The sequence below is a fragment of the Apteryx rowi genome, unplaced genomic scaffold (assembly GCF_003343035.1).
Source record: "Apteryx rowi isolate R43461 unplaced genomic scaffold, aptRow1 scaffold_371, whole genome shotgun sequence".
NCBI classification, from domain to species: Eukaryota; Metazoa; Chordata; class Aves; order Apterygiformes; family Apterygidae; genus Apteryx; species Apteryx rowi.
The window spans coordinates 394445-422259 of NW_020450208.1; the positions used below are offsets into that span (position 1 = coordinate 394445).

At 37.2% G+C, this 27815-nt stretch overlaps 2 protein-coding genes and 1 long non-coding RNA gene across 15 annotated transcripts in view; 2 read left to right on the forward strand and 1 right to left on the reverse strand.

The window, feature by feature from the left end:
* The window catches only part of JADE1 (jade family PHD finger 1), a 48769-nt gene extending 38510 nt beyond the window's left edge, over positions 1-10259 (forward strand). For all 6 annotated transcript variants that reach the window (XM_026073619.1, XM_026073615.1, XM_026073618.1 and 3 more), the window contains exons 9-11: positions 2558-3088; positions 5558-5669; positions 6596-10259. In XM_026073619.1, coding sequence (XP_025929404.1) covers positions 2558-3088; positions 5558-5669; positions 6596-7497 — 1545 coding nt within the window. In that variant the 3' untranslated portion in view covers positions 7498-10259. The remainder of the gene's footprint in view (positions 1-2557; positions 3089-5557; positions 5670-6595) is intronic.
* SCLT1 (sodium channel and clathrin linker 1) overlaps positions 9765-27815 on the reverse strand; it is a 51439-nt gene continuing 33388 nt past the window's right edge. For 3 of the 8 annotated variants that reach the window (XM_026073621.1, XM_026073626.1, XM_026073627.1), the window contains 3 exons: positions 18931-19009; positions 17725-17820; positions 12515-13200 (listed from right to left, as the gene is read on the reverse strand). In XM_026073621.1, coding sequence (XP_025929406.1) covers positions 13138-13200; positions 17725-17820; positions 18931-19009 — 238 coding nt within the window. In that variant the 3' untranslated portion in view covers positions 12515-13137. Of the gene's footprint in view, positions 10776-10891; positions 11629-12514; positions 15888-17724; positions 17821-18930; positions 19010-27815 lie in introns of those variants that run through there. The other 5 variants (XR_003254818.1, XR_003254819.1, XM_026073622.1 and 2 more) reach the window with 5 other exon arrangements.
* On the forward strand, positions 19016-27329 carry LOC112969868. Its single transcript, XR_003254820.1, has 3 exons — positions 19016-21794; positions 22206-22319; positions 22404-27329. It is a non-coding gene; the product is annotated as an uncharacterized LOC112969868 (long non-coding RNA).

Sequence of the window (27815 nt, forward strand, 5' to 3'; positions counted from 1 at the left end):
AAGTACTTGGGGATCCTCTGCAGTGGAAAATCACTCAGAGATGTTAAGTAATAATTTTGAGAGCAATTTTAAAATCTAGAGCAATTGAGAAAAACACATTACTAAACCCCACGTTTGTGAAAGAGGACCTGTTCAGCTTGCTGAGAGATGAGGCAGAAGTTTGAACTTACTCTGGAACAAATGATGAGAGGGAGTAAGTGCAGGTGACCTACTTGGGGCAAAGTAGTATCATTCTTTAGAAAAAGATAATAAAATATAATGTAGTGTTTGTGGTAATGCTTTTCACCTTCAAAGTGCTTCAGATACCTCAGCAAAATGGTTCTCAGAAAGCTCCCCGAGACAGATAGGAAGATATTATTGTCTCTATTTTACAAGCAGGAAATTTGAAGAAATAGAGCTGTTATTACTTTGTGGTTAGCCTAATTTTACAGAATCCGTGATGGTAAGACCAGAATTGGGACACACAAAATCCTAAAATCCTACACTTTTTTACATTAAAACTTATCCATTTCCCGTTTTCCTCTGCCTGCTCTGAGTCATTTGATGAGGTTGCCAGAAAAAGTTGTAAAACAGCAATGCAGCAGGAGCTCCAGTGAAACCTATCAGTCTGTTTCCATTTAAGGAATGTATAAAATAGTAAATGTTAAGTAAAGAAAATAAATCTGTCCACAGCATATAAATTTGTAAACATAATACCTCCTTGCAGATCTGTTCCCTTCCTCTTGGCAGCTCTTATGTAGTTGAAACTTTTTTGTTCATTTTTCCAGACCTGTTCTGAGGGGCAACTATAGTAGTTTTATGTTGAACACAGAATATTTCTATATGTTAGTGTGCGGGGAAGAAGGGGGTGTCCTCCCATATTTCTTCTGATAATACCTCTCTCTCCCTTCTAGTTATGACACAGGATGATGTGCAGGCACCATGGCTGCCACTTTAGATAGTTCTACATTTTAACCTATGGGGGGAAGGAGAGAAGAAAATTACAGTTTTGCCTGACATCTCGTAGGAATTGTGTAAATCTTGGTATCATGAAAGATAGGCGTGAGAAATATTTCACTTGTGTTGTGAAATTTTTATACAGCAGAGAAGAACATTTTACAAAGTTGCTGTCATATGAAAGGAAGTAGCATTAACTGGCTGAACTGAGAGAGATTCTCCAGAGATGTTACGAGATGTTCACAATAATTAGAAAAGCCAGCAGCTGGAAGTATGTGTAGGGCTGGGCAGAGAGCAGCTGCAGTAAGCTGGGAAAAGCGAAGACTGCGTTTTCTTCCAAGTTCAGCAGATTTCCTTCCAATGAGACAGGCTTTCCTCTCTTCTCCCAGTAAAACATGACCACACTAGGAGCTAATTATTTGAAATGATAGCAGCTTGGAGACCATGGCTAAAGTATTCTTTTGTATTATTTTGATGTCCAGTTGGGCTGCTCTTGCCCTGTTTGTTAATGAGAGAAGAAAGGGCAAAAGGTGCNTTTTTTTTTAAAACTCACTTTATATATTGATCTTATTAAGCAATGTTGATTTGAAACTTCTGCAGTTTAAACTCCAGTGTACCTTTTTGTGCCATCTGGCTGCTGAGTCAACCTGAGCAGGAAAACCCAGAGGAGAAAGATATTTGGCTTCTTTACAAAGTACTGTATAAATATCCTAGTGCAATGAATTTCTTTTTAAGGTTAGATGACTTGGGTTAAAGTGTAGTTTTGTTCCCTCCTAGTTAATGTCAGTAACATTCATTTCCACTTCTAATTATTTTCACTGGGGACAGAAGTGTGAGTTGATAGAAATACATTTGTGTGTGTGTGTGTGTGTATGTAGGAACATATATTTAAACCTTTCAATTTATGGCTGGTAATAACTATGACAGCATTTTGCAAGAGAAAATTATAATTGAAATGAAGTGTTAAATAAGCCAAACTAGTGCCAATCCATTATGGCTAGATTTCACTGGGAAGGATGAAAAATGACAAAAAGAAAAAAAATTTTGAATTGCCCCTTCTCTTCATCCCCCAGGTGAAGTAAAGGCTACAGTCAGTGAAGCAGTGATTGACAGTGATTTAATATTTGACATTATAAACTTATGATAACAAGAGGAAAAAATACACTTGGTTGAAGCCTTTTGGGTAGCATGGGTACAGGTGCTAGGAAGGACTTTTAATTAAAAGTATCAGACTGGCCTGGAGCCACCGAGATGTTTTTTTCCTCTCTCTCATGCTGGCATAGTCAAAGGGGGAATATTTTGCTTTGTGTAACACTGCTTTGAGTCAGTGGCTCCAGTCACTGTAAGAACTGTCCTCATGTGGATTTGCTGGTTATTGAATAGTGTGATTGGGCCAGGGAGGGGTTAACCACCCCTGTCCCACTGGGTCACTTGATCGTTGCCTGGATTGAAAGCACTAAATTGTAAACCTAATTAAAAGAGAACAAGAGAGTACATGCAGCTGGGAAGCAGAGCCCAGTAATGTGGTTGTTCATCCAAAGGAGTCCTGGCTGCTCAAATACTTACAGGCAGTGTGGCTTTTAAAATTTATATTTGGTTAATTTTAATTTAATTTCTGTAGTGTTCAGTGAAGAACTGCAGAACAGCCTTTCATGTCACCTGTGCATTTGACCGTGGCTTGGAGATGAAGACCATACTGGCGGAGAATGATGAGGTCAAGTTTAAGTCATACTGTCCCAAGCACAGCTCCACCAAGAAAGGGGACGACGAGCCCCTCAGTGAAAGCCCAGGCCAGGAGAATGGGAATGGGCTTCAGGACAGCTCTCTTCCTGCCCACATCGACCCCTTCCACGGCATCGATCAAAACCAAGAGGAGGCCCACAGAGTCAGCGTCCGCAAGCAAAAACTCCAGCAGCTGGAGGACGAGTTCTACACGTTTGTTGAGTCTTCAGAAGTGGCTAAAGTGCTACGGCTGCCTGAGGAGCCTGTGGGATTCCTTTACCAGTACTGGAAGCTGAAGAGAAAAGCCAATTTCAATAAGCCCTTGATTACCCCAAAGAAGGATGAAGAGGACAATCTGGCCAAGCGAGAGCAGGATGTTCTGTTCAGACGACTGCAGCTCTTCACGCACCTCCGGCAGGATCTGGAGCGGGTAAGCCACTGCACTGCCTGTGCTTGCACCATGTGTGCGGGGCTTTATTAGCCAAGTTAGTTACCAAACTACACTCTCAGTTGTTGCCATTGCACGCAGGCACTCCCGGCTTCCTTCTAACTCAAAGCTATATTGTCACTTGGTAAAAGACAGTTACACTAAACTTCTACAGGGCAAAATGGGTTAAACCAATTACGCTTTTCAAATAGTAGGTTAGTCCACAGGGTTGACAGGTCTTGGCTTGCAGTAGCCAGCCTTTATATAACTGGATTGTCATATTTTAGATTATGCTTTCTTATTGCTTACATCGATGGCTCTGGATGGCTGTTGGCTGTAGTGCAGCAACCCCGCAGGTAGTGCCTTTTCTGCCAGTGGGAGCTTTCTTTGGTCCTTACTTCTAATGCACTAGAAAAAAGATCTCAAAACTTATCTTGATTTGGAGCCAATCTGTTTTTGATTGACACAGCATAGTAATAGAATGATGTTTCACTGGGCTATTTGTGTGGTAGGTTTGGTAGGCATATGATACTCCACTTAATTAGGTTTTGAGTGTTTGAAGAGCAGTTTAATGGGATCAGTTTGGTGTTTAATCTTAAGTACATCTGACCCTGTAACAACCTGAATTCATTACCTTTTGTTTCTGGATTAACTAGTAGAGAGCTTAAGGAATGTTAGGGCCAGAAAAATTATTGTGGTTTAGTTTGATCTTGTGTGTACAGCATGTCTTGGGCAGGCTACATATGGAACCTGACTCAGAAGGTCCTGCCTCAGCTCCAGTAACTAACTTGTGGGTGAACTAGGGGCTCTCCTTCAGAATAGTATCCTGTCTTTGAATCAGGACTTGAGGTGCTCAAACATCTATTRCATCCTTTTGTAAAAGGTCCTGATGGCTAATTAATTACTTTTCTAATGAATAGCTGCAGTTTCTTTCTTTTTAAAGTGTTTTTTTTCTAGTTTCAACTTCTAGCCAGCAACCCTTCTTTTGATAGATTAGGGATTTGACATTTACCAATATCATCTTCTGTTTCTGTTCAGTGTGTTCGAGATTTCCTTTAATCTTGATCAGCTCCATAAAATGAGTTTATCACTGTGTTCTCTGGATCTTAACATATTCTGTATCCTTTCCATTTTTAAGTAAGTGTGTGGTGTCAAAACAGGATACATTGTTCTAGCGCTACTTTTAATATTTTACTGCTCTGTTGTTCTCACTGATGCATATATCCAAGATGATAACCTCTGACAAAAATGGCTCCCAGTGTTGTTCCTCTTCAAGGTAAAGTCTGGTGGATGTAATTATGGATGTCATTAATGACAGTGTCATCCATCTAGAAACAGATTTTGAAATGGTGGCATCCGCTTTACCTAAAAACACAAGTAATTTTGTGGACCTGACATGTCTGTTTTTCTGCAGCTGGGATCAGGCAGGGCAAGGAACAAAATGCCATGAACTGTATCAGAATGGATATCGGGGTAGATGAATCTCTTAAAATCTACAGAGTAATGAGTTACTTAACACTTTCTTAAATCACTGGCTGTGCCTGGACTGGAAGCCTTATATAATAGCAGGGCCTTAGCAAAAATGATCACAATTGGTAAATGTCTGCTCCTTAATGGTTTTGAGATCAGCCCACAAGGTTATAACCCCCAGCATGCCATGTTGTATGCCCCTGTGCTGCACTGAGAGGAGAGCCTTGGAAGCCCCCACATACGGGCGTCAGCAATGCTGAGCAGTCTCCTTGTTGGACAGAGAACTTCCAAGTTCTAGGAAAGCTTTTATTATGCTTGTAGGGAGTGGTGATTGTGCAACCAGGATTTTAGAGCGCTGTCTAGATTTAAAAAGTCAAAATTTGAAGGCAAAAATGTAGTTTGTAGGTGCCATAGCACAACAGACTTGCATGGATTAGGAACAGTAATAAAGAGATTATTTTGACTGGTCTCAGTTATTTTTAGAGCACAGGCAGGCCTGCTTCCATTTTGATCCATCATACTGCAATGGAAAATTTGTTAAAAAGACTGGTTCTCTTGAATACCTCTCCACATTTTCATCGTGTAAATTATTTAGTATAATTCCCTACTGTGTTGTCTCAAATAGTAAGAGACAAATAAATAGCACTAGGCTGTTTAGCATTGAGTATATTTAAGCATTTCCTGCCTTTCTCTTGATTTCTGCATATTTATGATACAAGTGTTCACAKAAGTTATTTCTGTACTGTGGGCCCCCCAAATTTGATGGACTAATCTCTTGGTTAAATGGTATGTAATACTCCTTTCTAAGAAKTGTATTGAAGGAGGTTAAACTGAGATATTTAACTTGTTAAATGGTATACACATACATAACACTTTTCAGAATAAGTGGAAAAATCTTGCTGAGCAAGAGATTATTATTACTATTATTATTTTTCAGACTACAGATCTCTAGCATCATAGAAATACAATTTCTGTAAAACTCATCAATTTGATGCCTTCTAGGTACGTAATCTCACTTACATGGTGACCCGAAGGGAAAAAATCAAGAGATCTGTTTGCAAAGTCCAAGAACAGATATTTAATCTCTACGCAAAGCAGTTGGAACGAGTTTCAGGTATGCTTCAGTGTTACCTTTTTCACATCTAAGGGTAAGACCACAGGCACAAGCATTAAAAAGTTTGGTTAGAGACTAATTACTTACTTTGAAGGACAACAGGACCTTGTTTATTCTCATTAAAATCTTGTGTAGTCCACCATGCATCAGCAGATTGGAGAAAAAATGAGAATCTGTGTAGCTCTAATGGTGGTCGCATTGCCATAGAAACTGGTACGTCTGTGTTCTTATCCATAGGGTACTGAATGGCTTGCTGGTTCAGATCCTTTCTGGTGTGATTTTTATTTTTAAACTAATGACTCCTTATGACAGAGACATGCAAGTGCCATACGGTACCCAGTAAGTTTGTGGTTTATTAATGCTGCTATGTTAGTGTTTAATATGTGTTTCTTTGCTACCGTAGATGGTAGTTTAAAGAAATGAATTTGGAAAAGGTAGCAAATAGGTTTTGAAACAACGTGGTTTTCTTTCTGCCTATTCTCAGTGGCAGAATGAGATCTCCTCAGAGATGAAAAACTTTTAAAGTGATTAACTAGACTATCCTTAAAGTATTCAGTAACAATACAAATTTTAGAGAAAATTGTCAGTCAATCAAAACCATACCTGCTGGTTGCCTCCCCCACCCCTGAGTTTTTTCTGTCTTAGTGCATGCAGCAGTGTTGGGATTTACATTCACCGCAAGTATAACAAACAGGTGCAGCACTGCTATAAGGAAGGTAACCCCCATGGGCAGTACATAGTGAACCCACTACATAGGCACCCGCATAGTCATGATATACTGCTGGATAGGCCACCAAATGCCCATATATGCTGAAGAATGCCTCACTGGCATGAAGAATAGAGTTAAAAATAGGTGCGGTTCAGAAAAGTGGTACATAACAAAGACATGCAGCTGCTTGGCTTTAACTTAATTTGTTTACATTTAGGTGTGCCTTCCTCATTCTCCTCAATGGAAAACATGGTGTTGTTCAATAGTCCATCTTTGGGTCCTGATGCCCCTAAGATAGAGGACTTGAAATGGCATTCTGCATTCTTCAGGAAACAGATGGGCATGTCTCTAACCCACTCTTTGAAAAAATCACACAAGAGTGACAGAGTAAGAAATAGCTCTGGGAATGACAGCAAATCCATGCTGAGGCAGCCCAGCCAAAGGGAAGGTGGTGCAACTCCAGGTAGCTTTATAAATTTTGACAAGACCTTTGCAGAAGCACAGGTTGTATCAGCACAGCAGAAAAATGGCATAGTTATACCAGACCACAGGAAAAGAAGAGACAATCGTCCACAGTGTGAGGTAATCAAGGCAGAACTGAAGGAAAAGACTTCTAAACACAACCACAAACCGCTGAGACCCACAGAACTCTCTCAGAGGCAATCAGAAAACAAGAGGGCTGTGAACCACTCCAGTGGTAGGACAGCACCTGGCACGCGGAGGGATATAGTGCCTAAATGCAATGGAGGTCTCGTCAAAATAAACTCTAATCAGACAGTAGTTAAAGTGCCTATGACGCCCACGAGCCCAGTGAAAAACTGGGGCGGATTCCGAATTCCAAAGAAGGGGGAGAGACAGCAGCAGGGCGAGAGTCCGGAGGAGACCTGCTGCCAGAACTCCAGCTACCCCTACCTGGGCATGGGCAGGGTTTCACCGAAGGACAGGGCGAAAAACAAGCTAAAGCCCGACAGCGAGAATGATGGGTATGTCCCCGACGCTGAAATGAGCGACTCAGAAACTGAAGTGGCTGAAAAAAAGTGCAGACAGCAGAGGCTCAGTCCCAACAGCACGATCAACAGGAGGACGGACATTATTAGGAGAAGCATTCTGGCATCCTGACCGGACAGAGGGATGTAGTGTCAGCACCATGGTCAGTAGAGTCACTGCCTACAAGCCAACCCCACATTATTTATTGGTGTGAGAGGGGAGAGTTCTTAGGCATGGCTACAGACTGACAAATTGAATCCATTATTCCTGAGCTGTATAAACATGTTTACATGCACTTAAAAGATATGTTTTTTGTCCCCCCCCCAAACCATTCTGTGAGAAATTTGAATCTTTATTTGCAACTTTCCTGATGAAGTAGAGAAATGACATCACTACTAAAATAGGATTTGTGATGAACACTAAAATCTCTAAAAACTTTAGGAGGGGCTAGGGTGGGTAGGGGGAGGTAGGCTGCATTCATCCCTGTTTAGCTAAACAGCACTGATAAGATTTTTTTTTTTTTTTTGTTCCCTTCCCCTCCCATCCAAAAAAGCACAAGCTGGTAATTTAACTAGAGTGTACTAACTCAAAGGTGGTTATTTAACCATACTGCACTGCAAAACCCTGTTAAAACTGGTCACTTTCCTTGGTTGGTGGTAAGTCTTTGTCCTTTGTTTGCAGAATGCTTTTTGTTGCATTCAATTTGAGCATATATGGCAGCTCAAAACCCTCCATAAACTCCAGAGTTTACATGTAAATACATCTAAGAGATGGCCAGATATAAACATGATTTTATACTGGAGAAAGGAAGGGACAGGTCAGGGCTGCAGCTGCCTTACAGTGCAGCAGCTTGACAAGACTCAGACTGAGCACAGAAAGAACTCCCAAACAGCTTAGTTTTGAGAAGAGAGCAGGCTTATGGGTTACTGCACCCTGTGGAATAACCCATCAGCATTTAGTCACCTGCCTCCTGGACTACAATGACAATTCAAGAAAAAAAAAAAATCTAAGGCACTAGTCAGTAGGATTTCCCAAAGCCCACCACATATGCACTAATGGTATGTATTGGKAAAGCCAGGCTTATGACACTAAAGGGTTACTTTAAAGTGGACATAAATATATATTTTTAAAGAGAATAAAATGGAAAGGCAATAAATTGTGATTAGCTCTTTACATTCAAATGAAGAAAAATTATTTCATTCTATTCTGGACTAGATTTGATGGAAGAGGGAACTCACCTTCTGATTGCATACTACTTTTTTTAATAATTGCAAATGGCAATAACTAGTAAGCTATCAGCAATAATATTAACAGTTCATTAGGATACTGTTTTGTACTGAGTAGAGTGCACACATAACAGTGGATTATTAGGAGCCTGTAAGTTTTGGAATTCTGCATAGATTTAAGTCAGGTATATATTAGTTAAAGTTCAAGCAGCAATGAGTTACAGAAATGCAGGCATAAAGAAGAGCCCCTCCCTTTTCTACTCCTAGCCTACTGTTAACGTATTCAGTTATTTTTTTAATGTTAGACCCTTGCCTCTTGAGCAGGGAAAATTTTAAAATACAATAGAACTGCCATAACGGAGTCTTCCAGAGGATTCAATCAGAAAAAGGCTTATTAACACCCTATCTTGCTATGCAAGTTATCACTTAGTTGAATATTTTGACAGAAAGCGTCCCTGTCATGTTTTAAAACTTAGAAGTCTTAACCTTTTGATACCTTTTGGGATGATATTGAAGAGGGGAAATTTTGTTTAACACAGTGTACTTTTAAAATACCATTGCTGCTCCCAAGAAATTAGGTTAGTCTCATGAGTTGGCCAGATTAAAGTCTAACAGGGCGTTGGTGAATCTGAAATTATGTAGTCATTCTTGGGATGAGATAAAATAAGAGTACTTATCTGATCAGAAAGCAACAAGATAGGCAAAAGGTAAATGCAAGTAGTTCTGTTCAACATATAGCAACATTTTCTAGACAAGCATTGTTAGTTTCTGTAAGAAGCTTGTGACATATAGGGAATTGTTTGTCAAGCCATAGATGGAATAATCTAAATTTTGATTCTAAGTAAACATTTAACCTCACACCAGTTTGAAAGAGGTACCTGATTAATTTGCACTATTATGAATGCTAGCATTGTGCAGAATTAATGCCTTATCTGTTTTGCTCCCCAACGTTTAGGTTAATAAGCTTTCTAATGTTTCAAGTTACACTGAACCAAAAACAAAAAAGCGCTTTTCACCCATCCCCTAATTACAAAAAGCTGTAAGATGACTGCAGTATGACCACTAGGTTAGTTTTGTCTCCCAGGCTTAGCGTTCAGCAGAAGGTGTCGTAAGTACAGCAGTGAGAATACAAATCCACCCCCTGTATTTTATTGGGATAAAACCATTTGCTGATTTTTTTTTTTTTTTTAAGCGTTACCTTTTCTTGTGCAGACTGACCAAGAAATCTTTGATTATGATTGGTGTATGTCAAACCGTAGGCTAGTTAAAACTTTTGTAAAGTTGCCTGAAATGCCATTTGTTAGGTTATAAACTCACACAAATCTAAATGAAGGGTTATACGTGTTGTGTATAAATCTTAATTTCAGAAATTTGAAAAAACTGTCATTACATTTGTAAAACCTTGTACAGAAGATTTTTCACTATGTGCCTAGCTTTGGTGTCCATTCAGCTAAAATTAAAAAGGTGCATGAAGAGAACAGATAGAAATAAAAAGTATATGTAGAGATGACTATTTTATATTACATGGCCCAATCCTGTATTTATTTTCCCCCTTTTTTGAAGTATTTATAAAGACCTAGTTGAAGACAGCTGTATTTTTTTGTTAAAATATTCAGTAGAATTGTGCCTTTTTGTCTGTATGTGAATAAATGCTGTACATTTTTGCAATAGGTTTGTAGCAGTGTTTTAGAATCTGCACTAATTATTCTGTTTGGGGTTTTGCATAAACACTTACTGCAATGATTTGAACTACTTTTGTAGTTAAAATAAGCATTTAATTTGGATCACTACAGGTATCAAAAATGCATCCTAAGTTTGCAAAAAAAATTATCTGACAATTAGTATGGGGTCTCATTACTGACAGCTGTGCCTATCCAGTCAGCAGAAAATTATACATTAACTTTTTTTCTTGACATCCTCAAAGAGATGTTGCTTACCTCAAATTCTTTGACATGCACTGTCCTTCCAAAGTTCAAAMTCTTCATACACATTCCCCTGGAGAAGCAAAAGAGGTTTCCTAGCTGTAGGTGTTCAAGGTAAGCAGGCTGAGTGTACATCCATGCCATCAGGCAACACTGGCAGGCACATTTGCTGCTATAGCAGGATCTGTAGGACACAAGCTGCTCCAAGCAGGTGAGGGGGCACAACCTGTCCCTCGTTCTTGGTTCCTCTTTACCCAAGGTGCTGAAACATGGAAAGGACTCAGCAGAGCAAGAAAGGACAAGGTTGTGAATGCATATGCATTTTGAAAAATGGCTACCGGTGAGTACCTTTTCTCTGTCAAATCTGTATGTACTTACATGTGCATGCATTCGCATTGTGCGCAATTGTGAGTGTTGCCCCTCACAGAACATTGCAAAGAATGAAGACTAAAGCATAGCCCTCCCCTGAGGTACTACTGCTTCAAGTTCTTCAGAGCTGGACCAAAAGGCTGAAAGGGGTTCTTGCAGCTGCCTTACAGATGGTGCTTGTGGCTGCGTTTCTGAAAGGCGCTGCATCGCTGAGGTTACACGAATAAGACCGTCAGAGCTGAGGGCAGAGCTGCTAGCCACTTCAAAAGGCTATGCAAGAGCTTCTTGTAGGCAGTGACAAATCTTTTGAGAAACAGTTCAAGGTATGCAAAATGACCTGTGCCAGAAGGAACAGGCACTCCTACATATTCAGTCTCTCACCTGTTGAGTAGAAGTAAATATCACCTAGAAACTATTTTCCTAAATAAACATAGACAAGAATAAAGGTTTTACTCACTGGGGAGCATTAATACCACACTAAAGAATCTTAAAACACTTAAAACGCTAGTGTTGGGATGGAAAAGGAAGGTGGGGGAGACAGCTTTTCAACAAAGAGCTACAAGGTAAAATAACTAGGGAAGATGATCAAAAAGCCCAATGTTCAATTCCATTAAATAACCTAGTGTCACAAGGAGGAGAACCAGCAGACCTTAAATCTTGATTGCATCAGCAAGTGCCCTTCCTCTGAAAGTCCAGCTTGTGAGGAACAAGTATGTGCAAGCCAGGAGCCCCCTCTAGAAGTCAAACTGAAATGAAAGGAGGGGTGGTTAGGATGGCAAGCTTAATTTGACCACATTCCCTTTTGTGGACAGATGTATTTGTTCAATTTTTTTTTAAGCTCCTCTGAGATRGAGGAAAGAGAGGGAAATCTGATTCTTTCCTGAGGTGTATCTGCCAAGACTGCTCCACTGCTCCCTAACTTTGCTTGCTATTAAGTGCTTGGGTCATCATCTCAGTTCATATTCTGGCAAATAACCACTCTTACACAAGAGCTACACCAACAGCTGAAAATGAATATACCCATCATTAAAAAGTAAGCAAGCATCTTCTGTGCCTCTAGAAGCAAAGGAACAGATGCACAAATCCTGCTGCTCAAAAACAGACAACCCACACCTACCAACCAGGTTTAGCCTCACAGCTAGAGCATCTCTCCAAGGGGCAGTGAATGGAAGTAGTGTGTCATCATCTCAGTTATGCACTATGCAAATGAAAATAAGGTGCTTGGTACTTACCTCCCTCTATGTGTGTGTATATATATGTACATATGCATATCTATATATGCACAGTTGCTTAAAATCTGGAGCACTTCAAAATTTGAGAAAACAGAGGTCAGTCCTGATTTTAGAATAATATAGCTGGAGTTTCTTCTCTATTAAAGAAAAACTTGTACCCAAGAAGATCCCCACATTCTGGAATCTGTAGAATTCAAGCATGCTGTTTCAGAATGCATAAAAGCTGCAGATTTTTCTGGATGACTTTACCAACTTTGTGCAAATTGAAGTAATAGGTATCTCAAATTCCCAGATGTACAAACCAAAAAGCAGATCAACACAAAGGCAAGGAACAAATGTAAAATAATAATTAGGAAGAAAAAGCACAACTGAGAAAGGATTATGGTCCTTAGAAACTAGCTCTATGAATAACCATAGCAACACTTTATTTATTAACTGTTTTCCAGGGGCATCAGAACAAACTGAACTGAATTCTTACAAATGGAAGACAACAGAGGTATTTCCCAGTTACCACACCTCCTATAAAAACAGCAACAATTTGACATTTGTGACATAATTCGTATCTTATTATAAATCATAAGTGATTTCAGCACACCTTACATAAAGCATCTTCAAAATGTTCACAGGCTATTGAAAGAAAAAGAAAAAGGTACAAACTATACATGAGCAAAGATGTTTACTAATTCTAATATACTGTTATCTAGTCCCTGTACACAATCTTGTCATGGTTGGAATGGGTGATTTTCACCAAAAAGACCGATATACCACAGCACTGTATCAGGTTGTTGAATTTGCTACATTGAAGGACTTTAATGACATCATTTTGCAGTCGTCTTCCTGTCTTTACTATGCATAGAGATAYAGTAGCTTCATCCACTCCCTTCCTTACCTGAATAAAATAGAAAATGTTTCTGCAAATTTTACAAAAAAATCTTGCTATGCATTTGACTTTAATGCTCCAATGAGGAGTTTCTTCAGCAATCTTCTCAACTCCAACATGGTGTGAATGAACAATACATATATTTAAATATTTTCCAACTCCTTCAGGGAAGCAACTTTTTTCTTGTGTGCAGTTATCACGCTGAGCTGTAATTAAAAACAAGCAGATAGTTTCCCCTTCTTATAAAAATCGTTGTAGGACCTGAATGTTAGTAAAACTTCAATACAGAAAATGTCATGGAGGAGATGGAACAAGCTTAGACAAGTGAGAATTTGGGGTAAATGAAAGAATTTACAATACAGTCTGTAGGTGGTTATTGTTTTTATCCTATTTCAGATCCCAAAGAATTGCAAATGAAGAAAAACAGGTTATCAGGAGTACACTTAAAAGACATTTACACAGAAAATGCACACATTTTAAAACTGCAAAAATGATCCTTTATTTGTAATGATGATTCCTCACTGAAGTACTGTTATTTAAGCTAAGATTTATAGTCATGAACTAAACAMTGGTAAATTTTAACATTTTTTTCATACCAAAATACTTCTTTCATACCAAAATACTGCACAAGCTAGAGCATACAATAAAGCATCACTGAAAAGCAGYTGTCTTTGGCTTAGAGGGCAAAAAGCAACAGCACACACCTACACACCTATTCGACAGTGGACTGAATATTAATTTGAGAGCCCTACTTAGGCCTTAGTTTCATGTCCCCAGGCACCTATGCTAGCTTAAGGAGCTCCCTCCTGCCCTGTCTCTGGCCACTTGTTCTTCAGAAAGGCTGAGTTAACAGCTCGTGGGAATGCATGGTGACATGCATCAATGTAGAGAAGTCTGTTAAAATAACCCTGCACTTCAAAGAGAGAGAGAGAGATGGGAAAGCAGAGTATTAAATTTTATCCTACACCGACAAATGTATCTGGTTTGTACCGAAGCCCTGGAAACAGCTTTGGGGCAATCTTTACACAAGACCAAAGCTTTGCTTCTGAGGGAAAGGAATATGGGACCAACTGCTTAGGCACGCACTCTTGAAGCRACCAACACCTCCTTTCTGGTAATTTTAATGTTGTTGCAACAGGYTACCTTCCAGAGGTTGTTATCTTCCAGAGGTAGCCTTCCCCCAGTAAAACTTAAGAGTGCTGGCAGAACGTCAGCAGAATAAGGATAGTTTTGCATATCATTTTAGTAGCAATATTTTGCTGGTACATGCGAGTATACAAGAAGTTGTTCCCTCTGTATTTGGAAAAATCAGTGCCGCTGCTTCTCATAGATGACTTTCTTGAGATGCCATCACATCCAGGTCCTAATCCTGTTGAATAGCCTTCAAGATCCGTCCTATGTCAACCTTGGCAGCAATTGTGCCTACTACTAAATACTTGTATGCATTAATAATTTACAGAGATGCCATCTGAGCTTCCAGGTTTGCATTTTCTGCTAATTTCTAGTTTTGCTGCAAAGCTTAAAACAAGTAAAGAGGTTAATTACCCTAGAGGAACTGCAACTGTAATTGATGCAGATCCTAATGAAGACATATATACACATACATACATATATATATATATACATACACAAATTAAAACATATATATTTATATGCGCCACATGGATGACTAGCATCTTTCAAATATGCTTTCATGGGAAAACAAACAACTGAATGTCAGTTCCCTCAGCTAAGAGCAGGGAAGGGAGAAAAGATGATGCCATCCATACTAGCTACATCTCTCAGAAGCACACAAACTGTAAGGAAAGTCAGCATCATTCCTTTTTTGACAGAGTTCTATGTTCAAGTTGCAGGTTGTATTAACTTCTTCAGGATGAAATGAAGAGGAAAGCAGCTGCATCAGTCAGCAAAAGCTGGAGTAATGCTTTACCAAACCTGCCACTAAATCTAGCAGCCAAGTCAAATGCATAATGTTTCACAAACATGAACAGATTGCTCTCTAGCCAGCTTGCTTTTGCAACAAGCTGATTCCAGCAGTTTGAGCTTCAATGACAAGTGCAGGAGCTGCAYCTGCCAACTGGAGGAATGCTGTGAGTAATTCACCTTCGTCTTTGACGATATTCAGCTTCACAAGATACTAAGCCCCTTGAGCAGTTGTGGGAAGAGTTTGGAATATGTTTTGTCAATGTGTGTGACATGTAATCAAGCATGCAGGCATGAGGGAAGTTCAATAAGCTCTAAGACAGGGATGGTGAAGTCCTTCTACCCTATACTGGATTTAGAATTACAAGTAAACTGGATAATATAATGAGAATACACAATTCAGTAAAGTCAGAAAGCAACCCTGAATCTGCAGATTAAGAATACAGTGAAGAGTTACCACCCTGAATCTGAGGAGGCATATATACACATTCAGTCTTCTGAGACCTAGGAAAGTGTGAAGACTTCCTTTCTTCAGATTCAAAAGAGTAGACATTCTTGTACCAGTACTCCTGAAGACCCCTTTTTCCAGCCTTTAGCAGAAGCACTGACAGTAGGGCTTTGGGGGGGGGGGGGCAGGGGAAGGAGAGAGGGGTTGACAGAAAAGTTCCTGAGTCACTACAGAGAAGCCATGCCAGATGTTTGTCAGCAGTAGTCTCTGCCAAGCCTGAAGAGGGCAAGGCAGTTCTGAAGACTGGCAATAAGATCTGGACAACAAAATAGCTTCTACATGTCCTATCAAATTTGCTTTGTTACCTTTCCGAGGGAGACTGATGAGGAACAGATAATTACTGATGTTTTCAGGAACAGCAAAACCTCTTCCTATATGGGTACTGAGGCCATGAATTTGCTCCCTTGRAAGCTGATGTGACCACACTCCTTTAGGCAAGATAATGTCTCAGAAATATTGGAGCTAACAGATCCATATGACAAAGGAAATTAAAAAAAAATAATCAGTCTTTCAGAGCAAATTTTCACCAGCTGGAGAGACCTTGTAGTGACAGAAAGCATCTACAGCCAGAAAAGATAGTTTATATTATGATAGCTTGGCAGCTATGTCCACTTATTCATTGCTGTTGGGGAAAAAAATGCCATTTGTTCTAATTAGACAATTTGGATTGACTGAACATTTCCTCTCTGCAACTTATATGGGAACACCCGCATTAAAATTCTGTAATTTGTAAACAGTGTTTCCTAAATCACCATATAAAATTAGGAGGAAGGACTGCCTTTTCTGTATAGGAGACCAACTAGAATAACAAATTTGCTTGTCAAATAAGTGAACCCAGTGTAGAAACCCTTCATGGGATTTGCTTTAAGATGTACAGCTTGAATAGCACGGAAAGAGGAATGCTAGATGGGAAAAAACACCCTGCTGTCCAGCAGAGACAACGTAGCATTTGTGCTATACATAGCACAGTGTTTAAGGCAGTTACAGCCTGAAGTTTCTCTCTTTCCCCTTGAAGATAAGCAAAACTTTTCCTTCCCAAATCCCTTATGTTGAGACAATATTGAAGGGTACAGGTGAAAGTTGGAATTCTGAGTTATAAGAGAACTGGAAAAAAGAAGTCTGCAACAATTCAGCCCATTACATAATCACACAGGTGTATAAGGAAGTCTTAGGCACATACATGGCTCTAACGGACACAGCTTGTCTAAAGTTTTCAGGGTCACTGAAACATGCACTAGGCACATTTACCTTTGCAGTGATACACAAACATCTTCCCTTTCTTTGCCCCCTCCCCAGACCCTGGAGAAAACCAAGTATTTCCTATTCTGACTGTCTGCACAATTTTCAGTACTTTTCATATACCACAGGACTTACGGTACCTAACTGATAGTAACTACAGTGGGGTGTGCTTCGCCAGCACTCTTGGGGGACATAGCCACTGGAGGCTGCTAATGAAAATACACGTGTGCAGACAAGAAATTAACAACACAGGGAGTTCACATGATGTGACAGAGGATGCTCAAGGTTGCCATTTGATGAACACTGTATAGGTCCACACTATCGAGTCTGTCCTCACCCACTGCACACATCTCCCCACCCTCTGCATGCAGCCACGCAATAAATTAGACGAGGAAGCTTATTTGCCTGAAAAAAAAAACAAAATAGAATTCCCGCCAAACGGCCATGCTACCTAACAATTTTTATAGAGGCTGTTGTCTAGCCATCAACTAAAAACATGCTTTATGTTTTGAATCTGACAGAGGTTCCCCAAGAGATAGATGCATGCATTAGCACAATGTTTGTTCTTTATCACATGAAGCCATCACTTATGATAGCTGAAATAAGTTGCAACAAGCTAAAAAAGCTTGTTTTATATGTAAACAGGAGCTGTAGTTCTTTAACTTTATAGCTCTAAATTTAATTTGACATGAAAAGGAGCTTTTTTCCCCCTCTTTGTTAACTTTCTATCATTTTTGAATATGAAAATGATCATAAACCTTCATTCAGATTTTGAACCATACAAGTTTAATTCACATCTGGTTTGTTTCCCTAAACAGATCTATGTCACTTAAGCATCCTGTCAGAAGAAGACTTAGGATTTAATTGAATATGCATCACTTTGGGGATGACATATTCAAAACACAAGCTTGTTCAAATTATGTTAGTAATACGGCACATAAATGATCACCTCTGCCTTGGGGAAAATACAAAGTGGTTTTTTTTTTTTTTTTCCTCCCAATGTTCAAAGGGATTTTTGTATGCTTGTGAAAATAACATGTTTTTTGTTAAAGTTTTGTACCTTTTGAGATGCTGTAGCTGCCCTCTGCTCTGCCTGGCTTAGTCGTCTTTGAAGCCTATTGATGTATTCTCGATATTCCATCATTAATTTTTCATCCTGTATAAATGAGATATCTCATTACAAATGTGAAGTTCTCTTTATCTGATCCATATGTACTGTAGTGAGAAAGCTTACAGCAACAGGAACTTATGAAGTGCAGTTGTTTACCTCCTACAGTAAGAAAAGACTGAACACATACTGCTGACACATAATAGAGAATTTCTAGATCAAATATACAAACTGGGGTTGATGAGATCATACCACTTTTCCAATCACAGTAATCTTCAGAGGAAGCTTTATTTATTTCACCATCTTTAAGTCAGATGCATAAAAGCTGACATTTTAATTCAGGTAATTTAATTTACACAGTCTTACAATATAAATGTTTTAGCTATTCTCAAAGTGAAAAAGAACATACAAAATAATAAAAAGGAGATAATCTTTTGTGTCAGATTTTTTCTTCTGCTCTGTTCATCAAAGAGTAGGTATAAAATCTTTCTTAATCATCCTTTACTTGAATGGAAGTTTTCTCGCATCAGCCCCTTTTTTCTCCTCTAAATAATACAGCACTACAAAAAACAACATGTAAGGACTTACCCTAAACAGAATTAGATATTATCCCAGATTTATGAGGCAAACTGACAGAATAGCTGTTCTCTAAAGTGACCATTAATTATTAAACAATGTACATTCCAAAACAACCCTGCCTTTAATCTTTAATGGATGATGCTTTTATCTACATGCATATACACATATACAGGAATCGCAAATTCTACTACACACGTAGTATATGAAAAATTTTACTTCTCTGCATATGCTACATTATACATAAAACAATGCCTCCTCCCTTTCAGAGGCATGCATACATAGCAGTGTCTTCAGAAACATTTTCTGAATTGTCTAAAGTTGCAGTATTAGTAACCATGAAAGAGGATCTCTCCTTTATCCTATTTTATAATTTCAAAATAAAGTTAACTTGTCTTCCTTTTCCATTTGAACATGACAGGAGAAACAGAGTGGGTTTTTCAAGCTACAACTGTTCCTGTCAAAAATATTTAAGTTTTTATAAACTAGCAACATAACTCATCTAAAAGTTTCTGGTAAGATCCTAGTGTATATGCATCAAGTTGTAGCTGAAAGTAGTTGCCACATTAATCATTATCTTACCTCAATTACCTTCTCATTTGCCATTTCCAGCTGAGAAAGGAGCTCTTGGATGCGAAGTTTCTGTTGACTCAGTTCACTTCTGTTAACCAGAAAAAAAGATGCTAATGAACACACAGTAGTACATCAGTTACCTAAATATTATCGCATAGGTACCTTCTCGAAGCATTATAGGAGTTTATGGTGCATTTTTAATTATAACATTGCTCTTAATACATTCATTTCAAAAGCACTGCAGCTTGCACCTCTTAACGATACATATTCAAAACTATAATGGCACAGGAATGAGATGTACTTGTCAAAATCAACTATCAACTGGACTCTGCCAAGAACATTCAATATTTTATAGGTATATTATTTTTTGCTGTTTATTATCTTATTTTACAAGCATATTATTAAATGCTAGTTATAAACAAACTGCATTTGCAGTGCATTCAATTTTTAGATTAACCATCTAATTAATGTCCTATAATCAGAACTCAATGAGGACATTTCTGAAGATGCTTTGAAGTACCTAAAAACAAATCATTCTAAACTTTGTGACACAGTAAACAACGCAACATTTCAAAACAAAAAAGAAAACATGTCAGCTTCTTCAAAAGTGGTCTTTTCACTTTTGGATTGATTGAGTTCTAGTGATCCTAACCTAAATTGTACAGTACTGAAGACACCAAATATCTGGGTTAGCATGGACATCTTTGAGTTGGTCCTCAAAGGAAACAGTTCTTGCCTTCTATTATCAACAAGCCACCAAAGAAGAGGGATGACAAAGATGCAAAAGAAAAACCTCTGAACTTTGGTAATTTTAGGCAGAGGAACTTGCAAAACCAAACAGGCTGCCACAATCTTTGATCGGTCTCTATCTCCTCTAGCAATAACAAAACAATACTGTGATCAAGATCCTCACCCACCAATTTCACCTTCTGCTTTTAGGTTCAAACATACTTGTGAAGAAGAATTTTCAAGTCTGTTCTCACTTTATCTATCTCCCCCAACTTGGAAACATGCTGAAATACAACAGCTTTCATGAATATATAAGTACATTGACAATGCTCACAAAGGCAATACCTAACCCTTAGGTGCTCTGCCGGTTACTGAAATGACATGCCCTGTAGAGGAAGCTAAAGCTCTATTTTTTCTAGAGGAATGGAGGTAGGGTAGGGGACTTTTTAACCTCAAACCTCCATCTTCAGAAAGCCTCTACTGCTTGTAATTTACTTGCAAAAACTTTTAAACTTAGTATTTCATAAAAGTTGGACTGAAAACTGCTGTATAATACTTGAAGGGCCAGATAATATAAGTTTGCAAGTATAGCTGACTAGTAGTTTCCATTCTCTTTTTCTCTATCAACCTTCTTAACCAATCCCAACTAGATATCATTAAAAACAGCTCACCATATCTTTTGACTAGCTGCTATAAAAATGAAAATACATAGGCAGATATTTAAACCATGTTAAACAATTAAAATCGTATATGCATGTTCCACTTTATTATTTTTTATATAAAACAAGTATTAAAGATGGATTAAAACTGCAGGATCAAGATATTATGTTAATACTTAACACTATTTTTGCAGTTTGTCCTCTATAATCAATATTAAGCATCAAGTTAAAGCACTTTCAATTTGGGAATCCTAACGAACAGCAGATTTTGAATGCTGTCTTCGAGGTCAGTTTTTATAAATGGTTTTATTAGCAAATTGACTTGAACATTCTTCTTCACAATGAAATTTCATACAATTCATTTCACATGTGTAAGATAGTAACATACCTTTTCAAAATAAACTCCCTAAAAAACTATTCAAATTACTTCTTACAATGTGTAGACTGCTTATGTTCAACTATGCTAATAAGATAAGGCCTTGAAAATATGGCAATTAAATTCTGACAAATCAACTTTACTGCAATGTCATCTTAAGGTGACTATCCAAATAGACTGATTTTCTAAATTCAAAATTCTTAATAAGTCACTGAAAACAATCTGTCTCCTATACTTGTATAAGGTGTAGAATTAGCATTCTCAGCAGCACAGACTATAMACAGAGTTTATGTTCTCATGTACAGTTGTATATCAAGAAATTATTTTTATACAGCACACTGAACATGTTTCTAAAGGAAACAGTTTAACTCTGTAAGCATAAAGAAACATTACAGCTATTGGTCTAGAAAACTGATCCATCCTGATTGTTAACCCACCCCCAAACGCACATTATGAGGTTTTAATATTGAGAGGTAACCCAAACTTCCGAATAATCAAATCAGTCTCTGCTCCATATTGTCTCTGTTAAATGAGCAGGAAACAAAGGTGAGCTTTTAGTATTTTGGCAGACGGGTGATAAATCTGCCAGCTCTAGCCAGTACTTTCTGCAGCACTCTCATGCGACAAATATAGCATGTGCCAGATGTTTTTGCAGTTGAATTATACTATAACATGCTTCAGTTACTCTTAGTAATTATGAATTTTGTATACTGCCAGTACCTGCAGCTGTCTCTCATCCTGTTAATATTTTTTTCTTTAATGAACATCTTAAAATAAGCAGCTATGGCTGCCAAACATTACAGAAGTGCAGCCAGGAATAATGTTTTAGAAATGGAGGAAACATCTTCAGCTCAAGATGCTGTGTAATTCACTCAATGTACTGTACAGCATGTAGGGAGAAGGCAGTCCTGGCCAACACTTCATACACAGGCACAAAAAAGGTCATTCTTCAGAGCAGATTCTTTTCAATTATAGAAAAGACAAACCTCAGGACTCCTATAAATGCACATAGTTACAAATGACTCTGGGACTCTATGACACAGAAATGTTTCAGAAGCAGAAACTGCAACAAAGACACCTGAAACAGCTGCAATCAAATGAGAACAACGGTAAGAATTAAACACACTAAGCACAGTATTTATATTTAAAAAATTATGGCAAGGATTTCATTTTATAATTATTAACAGTTATAATCCAAGTGAATTTAAAAAATTGAAGCCAGTAGCATTTATTTGTTCAAATATAATAGATTATGTTACAACAAATGTTTTTGATTTTTTTCAAAAAGTTATATTTCAATACTAGACAACAGTGGCAGATGGTTTGGATTATGAATTTACCAACTTGTTCAGACTATGCATTAGTATTTATCTTCTTACTACTTTTCATTCAAGTCAAGATTTTTAAGTTAAGCTAACTCAAATGCATTCTTACATGAAAGTAACTTCTAAAGTTCTTACCTTCTTTATTATTTAAGCCAATGTTTACAAATTCTTTCTTAAGTGCTGTTTATTTTGCAGATTCAGTTTATATTTCTAGAGAGAGAACAAACTTGTGGACACCTGTTACTACCCCTGCACACAGGCTTAATAATACCTTTATTGAGCAGTCATCCACACTTCTAAGAGAGCAAGGTAATATTCACAGCAAAGTTGACCGAATTATCAATTCCCTGTACAATTTTCAAGTTACAAGATCTACTTTTTTCATGTCTGCAGTTTTCATGTTCTACTCTACTGAAGGCCATTCTGTGGATGTCTCAGTAATCTGATTCAACATGAAACTTTTCTTTGTGAATCCTATTCTGATCCCTGGTCCAACCAGAATCCTGTTTGACCTGGTCTTGGCCTTGGTCGCAGGTGAGGATTCTGGTAAGGGATTATGTGTAGCCACTGATTATCTGCCAAATTCTTTTTCAATTTACCCCAATTCCTTCCTTCACTCTCAGGATCAGAACATATTAATCTATAAAAAATACTGCTATGCTAATTAGAAGAGATTAACCACCTATCACTACTTGTATTACTACCTTGTTTTATTGACTTGCTTAATCTAGTTAGCATATGTACAGACCAGTCAGGGCCCATCACTAGACTTTACATAATAAATGAACAATCTGCCCCTATTTTTTAAACTTGCATACAGAGTCTTCCATTTGCATTTTCTTTTGGTAAATGCTGGTAGATTTGATTACCCTGTTTTTGCTTAAATTCTGTTGTCAGAACTTTTTCCATCTCTCTCAATCTGGTCTTCATTCTTTACTGAGGTTTGTTCCCTTCCAATTCACATATTTCCTCAATATTCCTTTGGTATTGGTGATTTTGCTTTTTATCACTGCTGTCATATGTTGTTCTCAACTTAAGTCTGAAGAATTATATAGCTTTATATGCAATGCTACATGGTAATAGCAATAGTTCTAGCCAGTCCTCTCCCTGAAAAACATGGTCATAACAATTGTTTTCCTAAAAAAAAAAATCTTTAAAAATATGTGTATGTATCCCTCATTTCTATCACAAGTAGCTTCTTAYAAATGAAGACAAGAAATGCAAGTAGTGAATCATTTGATACCATTATTTTACCACAGCTGTCAAAGGCAGATCTCCTATGTCCTTTGAACTTTTGGGACGTTCAAACTGACAGTTATCTTAGAACTTACTGCTTTACATTTGGAAGCTCTACACCCCACAGACAAACAACAAAGTGGATTGCTTCTATTTCTTATGAAATACCACAGAAATTTGTGGAAAAGAAGTGACATTGAAGATCAAACTAACTTTTTAACATTAAACCAAACTCCGATTTAGTTATTTAATTTCCTAAACCATGTTCATTATATAGCGGAATAAAAAAACACAAATAGAAACTCAAGTAGGTGTGTACTATTAAGTTAATGAACATCTAATAACTAAATTTTATTCACCAAGACTTAAAAGCTCTTTATAAGTCTTAAAAAATTACCTTCAGAAATAAGTTTGCTAGTGTTATAGAATGTCTATATGTCTCTCCTTACTACTTTCCATTTAAAACCTTATAAAAAATATGAAAGGTAACGTTTTGCCTCTCACAAGCTTACTTGGTTCTACTGATTTTTGCCAAACAGAACTGAAACAGTGGTTCTATCTCAGACCCTAGCAGAGATGCAGCTGTCATAACACAGCAAGTATCTTCTGCCCAAGAGAAGTTCAACTGATATTAAGTGTTAATATGAATTTCTGTCTCAAACACCAGCTCTGTCATTTGAAGCAGTAAATTCACCTCAACTTAAAATTCAGAATCACTCAAAATTTCATCTGAGGGTAACAGATTTTTCTGTATGTTTTTATATAATTAGAGATAGATAAAAATAATTTTGTACATACATATACATTCTTAGACAAAAAAACAACCTAAAACTTCGACAGAAAAGCCCTGGAACAACTCATTTTGTAATAAATATGAGTGCTACACCATTTTTTATAACCTTTACCAGTAATCATTCATTTACATAACTATTTTGTAACTGTAAATATTTGCTGTATTGTTCGTAAACCCACTATATCCTAAGTTCATTTCATATAAGTGTCATTAGAATTTAAAGTACATCTAAAATTCATGCAATAAAAAGTCAGAAAAACTTAATTTTACAGTCTGCAAGACTATTTAGACTTTTTGCAGGAATAAACAAGACAAATGCTAGTCATGAGTTGTTAGTCATGCTGCCAAGAGCAATGTTTTTATTTGGAAGCATGACTTAGGTTGCAAGAATCAGTGACCTTCTTAGCTGCCTTCAAGATTGACTTTTGGCACAAGTACATAGAAGCAAGAGTAGTTCTCTGCCCTCTTGGAAGGCCAAAGTAAAGTCTATTATCAATAAAGCCTTTCAAAAATGTACAGCATCTTACGATGCTTTACTGGGAAGAAAATTCTTGTCATGTAGGAAGACTCTGTTATGTTTTTATGAAGAGAATGATGGAATTTAGTCTGCAAGTATTCAGTGCATTGCCCCCTGTTTCACCAGACTTATTTTTGTTTTTTAATTCCAAGTTCAGTTTTATAGGCAATGATTATTTATTCAACTTGAAATCAGAGAGACAGACCCAAGTGTCCAAGAAAGCACACAATAGTTTTCAGTGAAGCTTAAAACTATCAACATATTTTTATCTACAGGTTTTTCAGTGAACTACTAAATTATCATGTAATTTAAAAAAATCATCGCTTTGTTCTTCTGTTACAGGCCACAAAATTTACTTCTTGAATTTTTTAATTTAAAAATCAGCTAATGTTCACTGATGTTGCTTCATTTCTTAAAATACTTATTTGATGTTTCCTTTATGTATATGTATTACACCTCCCAAAAAGACATTACAGACTGAAAAGATGACAAACGAGCACTACAGAATATGGAAAAGTAAGCAGCTGCTGTTGGGAAGTCAGCAAGGAAATCAAAATGTTTCAGACACCTTCACATGGAAAATTAAAGTAATGGGGAGAGAAGAGAAAAAACAAACAGATTATGAATTTAAGGCAAAGGAATGGGAAACACCTACACTAACAAATGGGACAATGACTCAATGCTTACGAGAGCTGCGCTAACAGCAAACTGCTGGTGAAATTCAATACAAAATGCTTTTATTATATAAACCACCTCCCCAGTATATACCAGTATGGCTCCCTAAAGCAGTTTATAACTACATGAAAAATATGCACTTACAAAGGACATTACTGTGCTGTAAGAGTAGTAACTACTAAAAATTGAAATTCTGCTATATGTCACCAACACAAATCACTGTATTTTCTCATATATTTATATGAATTGCATTTATCCAATAGTAAGTTCATGAAGTTCCACAAAATATCTCAGGCAGTCCTGAAAATTTAGTAAATAATCATGATACGCTGGTATTATTTCGAGTGCTCTGTGTTTAAACCCAAACGGACAGGTTGATATCTTCATCTAGGTTCACAGTCTTGCTGACCAGTCAAGACAAGATTAAGTGTCTAAGAAAAATACTACATTTTCCCTACAGATGGCTCACAGCTTAACTAACCCTCTCAGAAACACATAAGATGTATGTATACAGGAAAGCTTGGTGAACACCAGCCATTTACTTGGACCTCACTATTATGCTTGCTAATATCAAGAGGGTTTTCAAATGAAGCCTTTAACTCAAYAGATTGTGTGTACCCAGCATCACTCTATTATTTAGTGGTCTTGCTGATGTTTCTGTGATAAATCTATAAATGCACTAGCCACAAAATTATTTTGTCTTTTAAATAAGTAAGCAAGACTATTTTGGTTCACAGCAAAATAAGAAGTGATTTACCATTCTGTATTTGCACTCAAAATACTTACTTTAAATGTTATTGCTATAAGATTTTAAAATAAACATATGATAATTATTCATTCATAATATGAGTGAGGATTTTGCACTGAATAACTACTACTGTGTAACTACAGGAGCTAATTTTTATACCAATCTCATTCTACTACAGGAGCTAATTTTTATACCAATCTCATTCTGCACTAATGTATACAGCAAGTAAAAAATAAGCTGGTTTTAAAAGTCCTGAATGATATTTACTTATAGGCATTGGAATAGCACTTGCCAACATAGTATCAGAGCATCACTGCACAGATTTAATTATGAAATTTCTTATGTCGGTTTAAATGACAAATTTCTTTTAGCAAATAACTAACTTGTTTCTGTTACTAGCTTCCTTTGTAGTTAAAATAAACGTATCTGACAAAAACCTCTGTTCCTGGCTTTTATACAACATGTATAAACATCATCTACAAAATCATCTTAAAAAGTAACTGACTTTGCTTTTAGACTTGCACCAAAATATCAACCAAAGCGACAGAGAATCATGTGGACTTAGTGTAGACTTACAACTTTTAACGTGAAAAGTACATTTTTTCTCTTCTGTTCATCAGGCAGTATTCTCTGATGAAAAAGCTACTGCACTACTAAATGGGATGTTAAATCATCGCAGGACTTTTCAGATGATGCTACATAGGCAGTCTCTCATATAAATTGGGACATTTTCAAAATCTGCTACCCATTTTTCATGCAGATTCACAAAACAAACTTCCTCTCGTGTCTGTTAGATTTTCTATGTCAGCACTTTGTTGCAGATAAATAACGTCTAAAGCTTTTGGCCCACTATAATAACATTTTAACATTTAACATTAAAAGCCTTAAGAAGGAAAGCAGCTGTTTCACAGACAATTTCAATCACTTTGGAAGTCTGCAATTTTTCTCTTTTAACCGGAAGTTGCTGAACTACATTCAGTATCTCAGTTATGAGCCTAGATGCTCAACTGTGACAGTTTATACAGTTTTGTTTCCTGAAAATAAACCACTTTACTATAGCTTCCTAGCATAAGCTTACCAGCTTAAATTTACCTTAGCATGTAACACTACAAAATACTTTTCTTCTTTAGTTACAGTATTTACAAAAGATGCTAAAAAAGCATCAGAAAGACCCAACTAATTACATACAGYGAAGCTATACTACTAAAACTGAAAGAGAATAAGCATAGCTCCCAATGTCTCAAAAGAAAGGGTTTCTAGGTAGATCAGTGAGCTGATATTAAAACAGAAACATTGTTCAATTTTCTTATATTTCTAGTAGGATAGAACTACTAGTATTCCTCTATTTGGACAGACAATAGGTACAAGTCACGATACTAGAAACTGTACCAGTTTAAAGACAGGAAAGAAACTAGTTTCTAGGGGATGAACAGCTATATACTAGACTCCTATTAGCAAAGTTCACTGGATGTCAAAATCACACACTTCTCCAGAAAGAGGAAAAAACAAGTCAGTGTACTGGTTTGGTAAATTTTTTAAAAAAAATTTGGTAAAAATGTAGGTAAGATTTTCAGGAAGTTATCTTCCTGCTCATGTTTAGAACCACGGGTTCTAATCCTACTCACACCATAAGCATTCTGTTTCTGTCAACTAACAAGTGTCAAATTAAGATTAAAAACTATGTCTCAAAAAAATTACCTTTTGTGCAGTTACCTAGTCCATAGAGGATACTGGAAATATTATGGTTCAAGCTGAGAATATTTAAGCCATTAAAATAATGGCTTAAACAAAGCCTTTAAAACAAAGACTGAATGCACTTGCTAAAAGATAATGATA